Genomic DNA, 12836 nt, shown 5'->3' with positions numbered 1-12836 from the left:
TTAAATTTGCTCAGTTTTATCAAACAGCAAAAATGTGAACCAATACATGTACATGCCTAATATGTGAATATACCATCAATGAAAAGAATGCTAAAATATTGCTGGTACATGTACCTTGAGTATTCTTTACTTTACCTTCTCTAACATATTAAGTCAATGTTTCACCATCGTGCAAATTAATCCTTAAAATTATGTTCTACTTTTTAAATTTGCAATCAAGATGGTTTCATACAAAAAGCTTTTTCATATTTTCATTGATTTTATGCCATTCCTTTTTCACATCATCCAATATACATACATAATTTTCAACACCACATGTAACTTATTATCGACTTATCATAGGAAAAGTTTTATTCATGTGAGAATTTTTAAAATTAATTATTCAGAATTGTCAAATGAAAACTGAATGATAAATAAGGTAGAACCAACTTCTTCCAAACCATACAGATGGATCAAACTGTGTTCAAATGGTTTCATAAATAAGTTTTGGTTAAAAAGTATCTATTTTAAAAGAGTAACATTATCTGTGATACCAAAACTTCCTTTTCTACAGTTTATATGATGTTGATTTCAATTACAAAATTCTAAATACACAATGTCTTTCTATGGAACATTGTTAACAGAATGAGGACAATGTATTGTAATTGGACTAAGATATACCGAACACATACATGTAGAAAATTTTCGTTAGCTACAGTAAACCCCCCATTGACAGAAACAAGTGCCTGCGTTTTAACAACACCTGTTGAATATTTTTGGCATTAAGCTAGCTGAAGAACATCGCTCTAAAGAATAATACCAGTGGAAATATAATTTGTCCAATTTTTGTGCAAAAGTTAACTTAGGGTCGGCCAGGGTATCATTAAAAAATTATTTTTGGGGGCCTAAACTGAAAAACATTATTTTCAAAGCAAGATTTTATCTTTAGTTTTTCACAAGCAAAGTAGAGAAAAATTACGTCAGAGAGAAAACTCTATGGCAGACTCAGAAGCTATAGAATTAAATATTTTACAATATGGATCTCTAACTACCACTAAAGATGGTATCGGGTCCATTCGCGCCCAATACACGTTCGTACCCCACACATTCGCCCCCCAGGTCCGTTCGCACCCTTTTTTTTATTCAAAAACCTGATGATTTTTTCGGGAATTTTTAAATGAAATATTGTTTTAAATTGATTTGATGATTAATTATTAAATGTTAATTATGTATGATTACTGCTAATTGGTATTTATACACAGCCTAATTAGGGACATTTTATTTTTTACCTGGGAGGGGGGGCTGGTCATTTTGAAATCAAAAATACAAAATTTCTTGTCCCCCTCCCCATATTATTTCACTATTTTTATTTGATCCCCCCTCTATTAAACATGCCAAAATTTTAACATGCAAAACACTTATCAGTTTATTTCACGAACATATTGAAAATGAAATATTCTCAGTGGATTGAGTCCAAAAACATATTTGAGGGAAAAATTCCTTGAAATAGGGCTCTTCCATGAATATAAGTAGTTGAACAAGCCAGTGCTTTGAGTAGCTTATTCTGACTTTTTTTCTAATTTCCTACATTGGGCTATTCAAGAAAACTTGATCCTAAGTAACTCTGTAAAAATTCACATTATAAAGTAAACTTTTCGACACAAAATGGCAGCTTCCTACATCACCTAAGTCTTGTGATGTCTCACTTAATTGTATGTGAATGGTGTTAAAGGTATATTTTCGATTTGACTGTTTTATAATGTTCTCGATATTTTGACTCTTGAAGTATATGAACTACTAATTTCCATGTGCAAAAAATATTGATCCCCCACTTTGAATTTATAAAAAATTTGAACCCCCCTTTTCCACATACAGAAAAAAACTTGATCCCCCCTGCATTTTGACCAGCCCCCCCCCCCCCCCCCTCCCAGATATAAAAAAATGATAAGTCCCTTATTCAACACAAAAATAAAATACTGGTCGTCAGAATCTCACTTTATTTAAAAGTTGTCCTTTTATGTATGTATTAGATGTTTGTTTTAATGATAGTGTCTCATAAGTCGTTTTCGGCTGGCAACCTTATGCATAATGGATGGTGACACTTTAACAAAATAAATCTTATTTTATCTTATCTTATCTTTAAAAACAATGAAAAAAAAATGTTTATAGCAATACATTTACCATGACACAAAAAAAAACTTGTCAGAATCTCACTTTATTTAGAAACAATGAAAAAATATATATTTATAGCAATACACTTACCAAAACTCTTTTACAAATTATTAAACACAAAACCAATAAAAATTGGGCGCGAACGTGTAGGGTGCGAACGTGCATGGGGGCGAACGTGATTGGGCGCGAACGGACCCAGATTCACTAAAGATATGGTGCATGTGTATTTTTCAAAATATTAAAAGATTCTGAAAGTGAAATATGTCTACTTTTATATCAGTTTTCTGATGTGTTGATACACGGTGAACTCCCTTTCAAAATCAGTTCATGACACCATGTACAGGAAGAACTGGCAAACAATATGTTTACGATATTTAAATAGGAATGAACATGTAATTTTTATGTCAGTAGTTGTATAGTAAAAAAGGTTAAGTAAATCTGTAAAAACTACATTTTGCGGAGCACTGCCACTGACAGCAGTTCTGTATATTAAATGTTATTAAATCGTATTACCCGTAATTCATACTGCTTTCAAACCGTCCACCTTTTACATTGCGCGTTTGCTTATCAATTCATAAAAACTTCAAAGTTGTTTACAAGTTGTTTTGGCTTCCCTTGTCGCCAGGAATTCGAGATTTCGACATGCGCAAACTTGTTTCCGCGGTGGCGATCAACCGGAAATTTCCAAAATACGGGTTTTGATCCATTCCCACAAAAAGCATGGCCCATTTTAATACAGGTCACGTGAAATACCACAAAAATATGAGAAAGAGACAACGGTCAAGATATATAAAAGATTATTTCTAACTACAGGCAGAGACGGATCAACTGAACTTGGCGACCACAATACTTGTATACTAGTATTGTCAACAATACTCGTATATAATTAATGTACAAGTATTGTATACGAGTATTGTCATAGTATTGTTTATATAAAATATAAATACATTGAAAGAGAGTATAATTATTACTGCCTTTATTCAAAAGTAATGTTATCACTGGTAATGATTTGAAAAATATGTGTAATTTATTGTGTATTAATTCTGGGACTATTATACTGTTAGTATAGTTTTTGTTATCATGAATGAATAAAAGTATAAAGCAACATATAGTCTCAATTTTTATATCTGCCTAAATGCATTAGAACAAAACAAAAAAAACACCAACAAGTTGTTAATAAGACACATCAATGAATAATAGCAAACCCAAAATAGTATTGTCATTATAGTATTGTTTATTACATTTTTGATTTTTGAAATTTTTTGTACAATACTTGTTCATTAATTATATACGAGTATTGTTGACAATACTAGTATACAAGTATTGTGGTCGCCAAGTTCAGTTGATCCGCAGAGACATATATACTAAATATATATGTCTCTGCTACAGGGGAATAAAAGTGCATTCATCTCATATTATCACAGAGGGACGAAAGATACCAGAGGGACAGTCAAACTCATAACGTGAGGGTACCCAAATTGCACCTATTTTCACAGTTTTTTCACCTACGTTTTTTCATGATCCAGACAAAAGTTTCCATTCTGTGTTTATTTTGTAGACCTAACCTTACTTACTATATGGTTACACCAATTTAATTTTGAATCCATATTGAATCATAGAAAAATGAATTTGAACCGACCTTTAAACAATCCATATGGTTCTGTAATGAGGACGGTACCCAAATTGCATCCATGCTTAAATTCACATCCTTAAAACTCGAATAACAGATGTTTTGTTTTATCTCTTCAAATATTTAGAACAATTTGACATTAGTCCATGCTTAGTATTCATTTTTTAAGAAATATATTCTTGTAACATATTTTATTCGCTAATTTTTGAAAAATGACTTTTTGTGAACGTCGCATGGCGACGTTTCCGTAAATTTTTATTTTTTCCAGTGAATACTTCATCTGTTGATATATACTGTGAACGTTGTGTGTATATTTGAATATATTAACCTATGTTGAAAAACGTATAATGTCAAATCATAAAAATACAAATTGTTTAATAGTCTCAAAACACACTTGTAAGATTTCCACAGCTATTTTTGTTGAATAGGTGCAATTTGGGTACTCGGTGCGATTTGGGTTCTGCGACGTTAGATCGAAAACAAACTAACAACGCCATGGCCAAAAATAAAGAGACAAACAGGCAAATAATAGTACAGATGACACAGCATAGAAAACTAAAGACTAAGCAACATGAACCCCACCAAAAACTGGGGGTGATCCTTATCAAATCTAACAGTGGTCAGTTAGAAAATTAGTATGACTATCTAACTATTCCAAATAATACAGAAAAGTAGCAAACAAGAAGGATCGACAACCTGAGGGTAATAGTAGCTGTTTAGTATGACTTATATGTCTTATTTTTATCAAAATTGTTAAATGTACTGATATTATTATTGAACAAGTTTGTTGTGTTTTTAAGGTACACGTGTTTATGGTATTTATAGATATAGATCTGTTTGATTGGATATGTAAAAGATATACGAGTAGAATTTCATGCACGGGTAGTAGGTAGTAGTTTAGGGAGCTACAATTTGATTTTTAGGTCCTGCATTTTTTTTTAATTATAATCTCTGTCCTGCCTTATAATTTTTCACTCTATTCGGTCCTACCTTTTTTTTTATTAGTTTATCCTGACTTTTTTTTTACATAAATTGTCATCCTGCCTTTTTTTTTGCGAAGTTGCTCATCCTACAGAGACAGACATTTTTCATTGGGATAAAATGAAATACATGTACGTGTATTTATTATCTCAATAAAAATTGCACTTGACTTTTGCAAGTGGCTACTCCCATGTGAGATTTATGTACTATATTTATAAATGTTGTATGTTCGAGTTTACGAATTAGAACATAAGACCTAAAATGTTAATATAATGTGACATTTCTCAAACAGGCGGAAACCCAATTGAAATAGAACAAAAGAATCGAAGCTCTTTGTTAGAGAAGGCGATAAATGCTTACTGTAACGTTTACTATCGTAACAAAAATTTTAAAAGTTAATAGAAACAAATAAAATGACAGTGTTCGGCTAAATTACGAAGTATTTTTTCATAAAAAACACCATTTGCATAAGTTTTCTATTTATCTATTACATAATTAAGCAGAACAATTAGATATCAAGTCGACGACATGGGTATCTATTCAGTTGGATCTAAAAAATGCATAACCTCCGATTTTTAAAATAAAATTACCACGGACGGAGAACATATCAATCTATTTGTTCCTTAATTTTCGTTTCTACCCTTCCATTATTTGACTCAAGAAAAAAATCCAAAAAATGGGTAACAATTGCATCGAAAAGAGAAAATCGAGTGCACCCTTTTATGTTAGGGCGTGTTTGAGTTGAATATTTTGTCTTGAAAACGTATAAAGCAAGAGTATTTGATACATCATATCGCTTCAGATTCTATCATTTTTATATATCAAGGCTACAGGTTGACTTTATAACATCAAAAATTCCCAGTACTAAAAAAATGAAGTATATGGGACAATAGTTTTAAGTTGACTGAATGCAGACAAAACATTAACTGATGCCCATTAGCTAGTAGATACATTTGTCTTTTAAAATACAACTGGCATATAAAGATCGTAATGGTGCTATGTGATAAATTTATTGGTTTCAAGAGCTAAATTGGCAGCGCGTCATCCCTACAATGGCTTCCATTTTTACGATTGTAAAAATGAACTGGCGTAATGGGGAGATAATTTTGACGAAGTAGAATCCTGACTGCAAAGGGGCAGTCAGGATTCTTCTTCGTCAAAATTATCTCCCCATAACGCCTACTAATTTTTATAATCGTAAAAATGGAAGCCATTGTAGTGATGACGCGCTGTCAATTTAGCTCTTGAAAACCGATCAATTTATCCACATAGTATCATTACGATCCTTATATGCCTGTTGTATTTTAAAAGACAAATGTATCGACTAGCTATTGAGCATCATTTAATGTACTTTTATGCATTTGGTCAACTTGAAACTATTGTCTGATCGGTTGTCAGGGGGAATTTTCGATAGTTCAAAAATATTTAAACAAATTCTAATTAAATATTTCGTTGAAGGGCAGACTAAAAATTTTCAGAGGTTGAAGACTAATTACCCTAGATAACACACACACAAAATGAAGTTTTTTTTTTAAGTTATGCATTTTTAAGATCCACTTGAAAAGTCTGTCGTCAAGTACTTTTAGTATAAATTTTTATTCGAACACACCTACTCTGTTGTTATGACTCATTAGAAAGGTATTTTACTTGACCCATATATTTCATTTTTTAGTAGTGTACATTTTTAATGTTATAATAACAACCTAGAGCCTAAATATATAAAAATAATAGAATCTGAAGCGAGATGATGTATCAAATATTTTTCTTTAATGCGTTTTCAAGACAGAATAGTCAGCTCAAACACGCCTGAACATAAAAAGGTGTAATCGAATTTCTCTTTTCGTTGAAATTATTGGCCATTCTGAGGATTTTTTCCAAAAAAACTGTCGCTTTAAAAATATCAATCTATTATCTTTCTTTGGGATTTTTTTCGGCGGAATTTTTGATTATCCACATGTATTTGCACCTACCACAATCGACTGTTTTGTGAAAATTTGTCTATAGTTTAAAAGTTTACAAATATCTCGAAGCTCCATCCATAATTTAAGTAAAAACACATACATAAGACGCATAAAATCCTAAATTAGGCACATTCATTAAACTTTTAAAGCACATAGAAACATGTAAGCAATTCAAATTTACCAAATAGGCCTTTTTTACCTTCTCTAACAAAGAGTTCCATTTCTGTTGTTTAATTTTAACTGGGTTTCTGCCTGGGCATTAGCTACGAGATATAAAAAAAATAAAATATGATTTTTTTGGTTCAATCATTAATGAAAGTGAAATAGTGAAATAATAATTCGCTTTTTTAACAGCCAGTTTGGTTCAGTTTAGTCAAAATAAGCAAAGAAACATCGCTAATGAATTATTCACTTGTAAGTGAATAATTCGACCTCATTGAATCCGTATTCATGAAAACTTTAATTGATCCCTATAGCTATAGATGGCTTACGCATGAACTAGGTGTGTTCAGTTATTAAATGGAAAAGAATATAAACCTTGGAAATGAAACAAGGGTAAACCATTTGGTTGACTGATTCGATCTAGAAAAACTCATTCTTATACAGGTAAAAACGATTATTAACATATTTTTTTAACCTATGATATGAAATCAAACACATCTAGAAAATTTCAATTGCACGAGTTCGCAATCTATTTATATCTATGTTTATATCGGGTTATATGACTGTTGGCAATCTTCGGAGGTCACCTCGATGGTTAATTAAATGGCATCTAGACTAAGATACACACGAAATGCTGATACATACGATCTATGCATCGTAAATTGGTTATTTCATACTTTTTATAATTGAGATATGCGTTTAAGTATGTTATAAGTCGAATGTAAGAATTTGAGTCAAATCGGTGAACCTGAATTTGACAGCTAATGCCCCTTTAATATGTAACACATGTAGAACAATAATGCATTGGTAATATTAAAGATTGATTGAGATGGTTGCCTTAAACACCAAGCAACCAATAATATATTACATTCATATTGAAGACTCTAGTGTGTTAATGAACACCGATATATTTGTTTCATGTCGTTCCAGTCCCTAGTCATTCTGGCCCCTGTTGTAGTTTTAAGTCAATTCGGCCCCAAATTGAAGTAATTAACAATTTAGCATATAGAATGATACTCCGACATAACTGCTTAGATGATTAGGGACTTTCGGTTTTGAATTTTCCTCGGAGTTCGGTATTTTTGTGATTTTACTTTTTAGATATGAGAACCTGGGGGTAATTTGGAAAGGAATATGCTGGCTTGGTATATTTAACCCTATCTTGACAATTTTGTTCAATTCCAAGATCAAATCTGTTATTTTGAAAATTTGCCTTTTTCAGGCTCATCAGTAATGTCATGAATGTGGAATGCAATAAGTTCCAGTTTAGAGTTTCGCACATCACATTCATGAATTCGATGGACATAACTATTCTCTTTACCATGTATATTTTTTTGGCAGTTTAACTTGAAGTTTTAAAATTTTAGAATCACCCAATTTAAATGCAGCAAAATTGGGAGATTATTGAATTAATATAGATGATGTCCTACATGTACATAATACCTATATAATACTGGCTCTATTAAGGTTAAGTCATAAAACGGCTTTAGAATTTAAAGAAAATTTAAATGCAAAATAAAACAAATATATATGTTATAATGTATTTTATTGAATTAAAAGTGTTATGCACAAGCATATGTAAATAAAAGAAAATAGGGCATTTGTCGATAAATCAGCAACAAATGACACAAAAATTCCCAAAGCATGCATATAGTGGTCAATATACAGCCTTCAACAATTGAAAAATGTCTTTAGAATACTAGACATGAATGTACCTAGCTATCCGAGTGTAAATCAAAAGGTAGACTCAAAATAATTTAACCAAAACAAATCAGGAAATGTGGTTCATTAATTCCTTCTTTTGGTGGACAACTTTTAAACTTCTGAAAATATGTCACTCAGACTAGTATTTGGGAATAATTGATAATAATTGAGCTTGGATGTAAAGTGTGACTTAAGTCAATGAAATGTGAAATTTAGTTCAGAGTTAACTACTTGAAGAAGGCAATTGCAGCAGCTATTTTTATGTATCCATCCATTACCTCAAAACAGCATTACATTGTAGATTACTTAGTACCATAGGGCTAAACTGGGACACACTGACCTCGGACACTAAAACAAGAGCCACGAAGGATAAAAAGAGGTCAAAGTGACATTCCTCTGTCATAACTGGAGACCTTCAAGCTTGGCATCGTAAATAATAAACAACTGTGTGAGTTGTTAGACAAGTTCCCGAACTATCGAATTCCACAGTCCATCAACTCAAAGAAGAAATTCAGGTTACTGATGGATGTAGTTGATGACTATGCTAGAAAATGGATAAAACTTGAGCCAGATAAAAAATCAGGACACTTTATCTGAATCGATCAAATCTGTTCGTTCATTCACTCAGAAGCGCATTAAAAGTCTGCGGTGTACCATGAGCTCACGGGTTTCTGATCCTTTTAAAAAGTCCTTGTTGTGGATTCTCTATTAACAAAGCAGACAAAGCCTCAAAGACCATTATTTGGAATGTCTCACCAAAGAACTTGGAATTCATAGCAAAACTGTAAATACAACACATATCTCTACATCATTCTCGAAAAGTCACAAATCAATCCGTCCTTCTCTCCTTTGGTATTTACATTAAAAAGGACGATAAAAATCTACCATCTTTAAACTTGATACCAATTTTCACAAAAACACTTATAAAGAACGATACATAGCCTTATCGTCAAGGGTGTTAGAATAAACATCTTTCTAAAGTTCTTACGACCATTATTTCCACAGTAAAAGTTGCCTGCAGAAATATTGTGATAACTATATGAAACAAGCCGTGAAAGTCGGATGTGAATTCTTAAAAATTACAATCTTTACAATTTTGCAGCAATATCAAAACCATTGATTTTTCTACGCTTTACACTACTATTCCCCATGCTCATTTGAAAGATCAACACATCACATAATTAAACAGAGCTCTTTCTACAAACAATTCTTTGTTTTAGGTCATGAAAAATCTTAATTTGTGAAGAACCAAACTGATTCCGACAACAAATACAGCGTAGATGAAATCATCAAAATGCTAGACTTTTGATCAACAACATATTTGTTGAGTTTGGTGGAATGATATTTCAGCAGACAGTCGGTATTCCAATGGATATTGATTGTGCACCACCACTAACTTTTTTGGGGGTACTCAAATGAATATGAATTACTACAGAACCTTCTCAAAGACAAAAAGAAGAAGTATCTCTCAAAGTTTTTTTTTAATTTACTTCGATATATTGATAAAAAGTAAAATCACAAAAATACTGAACTCCGAGGAAAATTCAATCGGAAAGTCCCTAATCACATGGCAAAATCAAATGACCAAACACATCAAACGAATGGACAACAAATGTCATATTCCTGACTTGGTACAGGCATTTTCAAATATAGAAAATGGTGGATTGAACCTGGTTTTATAGCGCTAAACCTCTCTTGATAATGTTCTGTCACACAATAACCCACATTTCAATGAGTGCTTATATCTCATACATCCCAGTTAACTTGAAATTAATGATACTACCGGAAGTAAATGGTATACGTCATATCTTGGTCTTTTCCTCGATATTGACACGGATGGACGACTTCAAACTATAATATAGAATATATGACAAACTTAATGATTTCAACTTCCCAATTGTCAACTTCCCATTTATCAGCAGTTACATACCTTCTGCCCCATTGCATGTCGTTTACATATCTCAGTTAATATGTTACACTCGTGCACGTTCACACTATACGGACTTCATTTACAGGAGTGTGCTCGTTACGCAAAAACTGCTTTAACAGAGTTATGAGAAATAACGACTGAAATCGACACTTCATAAATGTCACGGTCACGATCACGAATTGGTTGACCGATATGTGTTTGTGTATCAACTCACTATAACTTTAGCTACATGTTTTCGCGGTCTTAGATCTTTAGATACCTGTAAATTCGTCTGATCTGTAATTTAACCGATTGTGCCATATTCCCGATTGTGACATTTTTATAGAGTGTAAATTCGCATGCCATAACAGGATACGTAAACACTATCTACGCACCCGGTCATACGATTCCCTTAGTTTTTGTTTTTTACCTTGATTCCTTGATTAGTCTCTTCCTAATCGATTTACGAGATTTGAACATTGGTAAACGGTAAAATCACAAAAACACTGAACTCCTAAAAAATTCAAAAAGGAAAGTCCCTAATCAAATGGCAAAATCAAAAGCTCAAACACATCGAACGAATTGATAACAACTGTCATATTCCTGACTTGCTACAGGCATTTTCTTATGTAGAAAATGGTGGATTGAACCTGGTTTTATAGCTAGCTAAACCTCTCACTTGTATGACAGTCGCATCAAATTCCATTATATTAACAACGATGCGTGAAACTATTGTCGTCATAACATACTGCAGAGTAGACTAATAATAGATAGTAAGGGGGGAAGTCAAGACGTTTTAACTCCTCTGAAGATATCATTTTATACGTATTCCTCCTTACAACAGATGCATATATTTTTTTACCCCTGTCTGAAGCCGAATTCATATGCAGGGAATATCAGTCTTTGATTCGTAGAATCATCCGAAGCTGTCTGGTTTGTAGTTACTGAGTGAGTCGGCAGCATAACATTCAATTATTATTATCACTTTCTAAAGAAGTTGATTATGTGTGTCTGTAGGTAGCAATAACGTTTTCAATAGGATGCTGACCAAGGAACACGAAAACAATTAAAAACCAATTGTTCTCTACCAATTGTTCAGAGAACAATTGAAGAAGGTCTTTCCACTTCTTACGATTCATTTTGATAAAAATATTAAAATACGGTTTAAAATGTCATTTCGAGTGTCAAATGATACCTTAATGTATGCTGATTCCAAAAATATATGGTTTCTATACAATTTTGTTTGAAATAAGAGAGATAATTTGTTACTTCCGGTCTGAAAAATGTCACTTCCGGTATTATTTGATACTTTACTTGACACTGATTCCAAAAATATATGGTTCTATATACTTTGACATCAAAATAAGTACAAAAAAAGCTACTTCCGGATAACACAAGGTCATTTCCGGTTGGATTTTTCAAGGTCATATAGCTTGCAACCTAATTAAAAAAGTCCTAAGGCTTTTCATGAATAAATATGAAGTTAAGGCAAAGGTCAAAATCTAGAACGTCAAAATCAACTTTGACCTTGACCTCAATTTCAATGACATAAACCAAAGACCTCAAATCAAAATACCTTAGGTTTTTATTAGATATGGTTAACGAGTTATATTACCATACACACAATTTTACCTATAAAATGGGAGAAAACTGCCATTTTATGTCAACGTACACTTTCAACTAAAATTTAAGTGTTACGACATGTCACAACTAACAATTTAGTAAAAATATGTTGTTGTTATCTTATACGGTTTTTGAAAAGAAGTGAATCTTATAGGAGTTAGTGCCCCTGAAATGTCTAATTATAAGGTTTATTGATTATTTCTTCAACTTGGTTCATTATAAAGCCATATGACCTTTTACAAAAGGTTGGGTAACATATGACCTTGAAAAATGACATCCGGAAGTGACCTTCAGAAAACCGGAAGTATCCAACTTTCTTCATGGAAAAGTACTCGGAATCCATATATTTTTTAATTTAAATACATTAAATTATCACTAAAGACTAGAAGTGACTTTCAATAAGCCGGAAGTGGCCAATTATCTCCTGGTTTACAGGCAAAAGTATATAGAAACTATGTTCTCTGAACAATTGGTTTTTAATTGTATATTGACACTATACGCATAATCATCATGATGAGGATTAACATCCTTGGTTCAATGGTTTACATTTCAAGTTGGGATCAAAGGCCCATGTCGAAACTTTGTCAGCACAATGCAAACTGAACACCTCAACCAGTTTATCACACTTGGTATATCAAATTAGTCGAGAAGAAGATAATCCTTACTGATTTTCCCGTTGAGACGTCTTGTATTTGTATCTGTTCTTTAATGGGAA

At 32.3% G+C, this 12836-nt stretch overlaps 1 protein-coding gene across 3 annotated transcripts in view; it reads right to left on the bottom strand.

Moving 5' to 3' along the window:
- The window catches only part of LOC127729030 (trichohyalin-like), a 62768-nt gene extending 59953 nt beyond the window's left edge, over positions 1-2815 (bottom strand). For all 3 annotated transcript variants that reach the window (XM_052236636.1, XM_052236645.1, XM_052236655.1), the window contains exon 1: positions 2665-2815. In XM_052236636.1, the coding sequence (XP_052092596.1) occupies positions 2665-2675 (11 nt within the window). In that variant the 5' untranslated portion in view covers positions 2676-2815. The remainder of the gene's footprint in view (positions 1-2664) is intronic.
- Between the last annotated feature and the right edge of the window lie 10021 nt (positions 2816-12836).

This window comes from Mytilus californianus, unplaced genomic scaffold, assembly GCF_021869535.1.
Source record: "Mytilus californianus isolate M0D057914Y unplaced genomic scaffold, xbMytCali1.0.p SCAF_1, whole genome shotgun sequence".
In the NCBI taxonomy this organism is placed as follows: Eukaryota; Metazoa; Mollusca; class Bivalvia; order Mytilida; family Mytilidae; genus Mytilus; species Mytilus californianus.
Note: the sequence above shows the minus strand (reverse complement) of the source record. Positions and strands in the feature narration are given on the sequence as shown.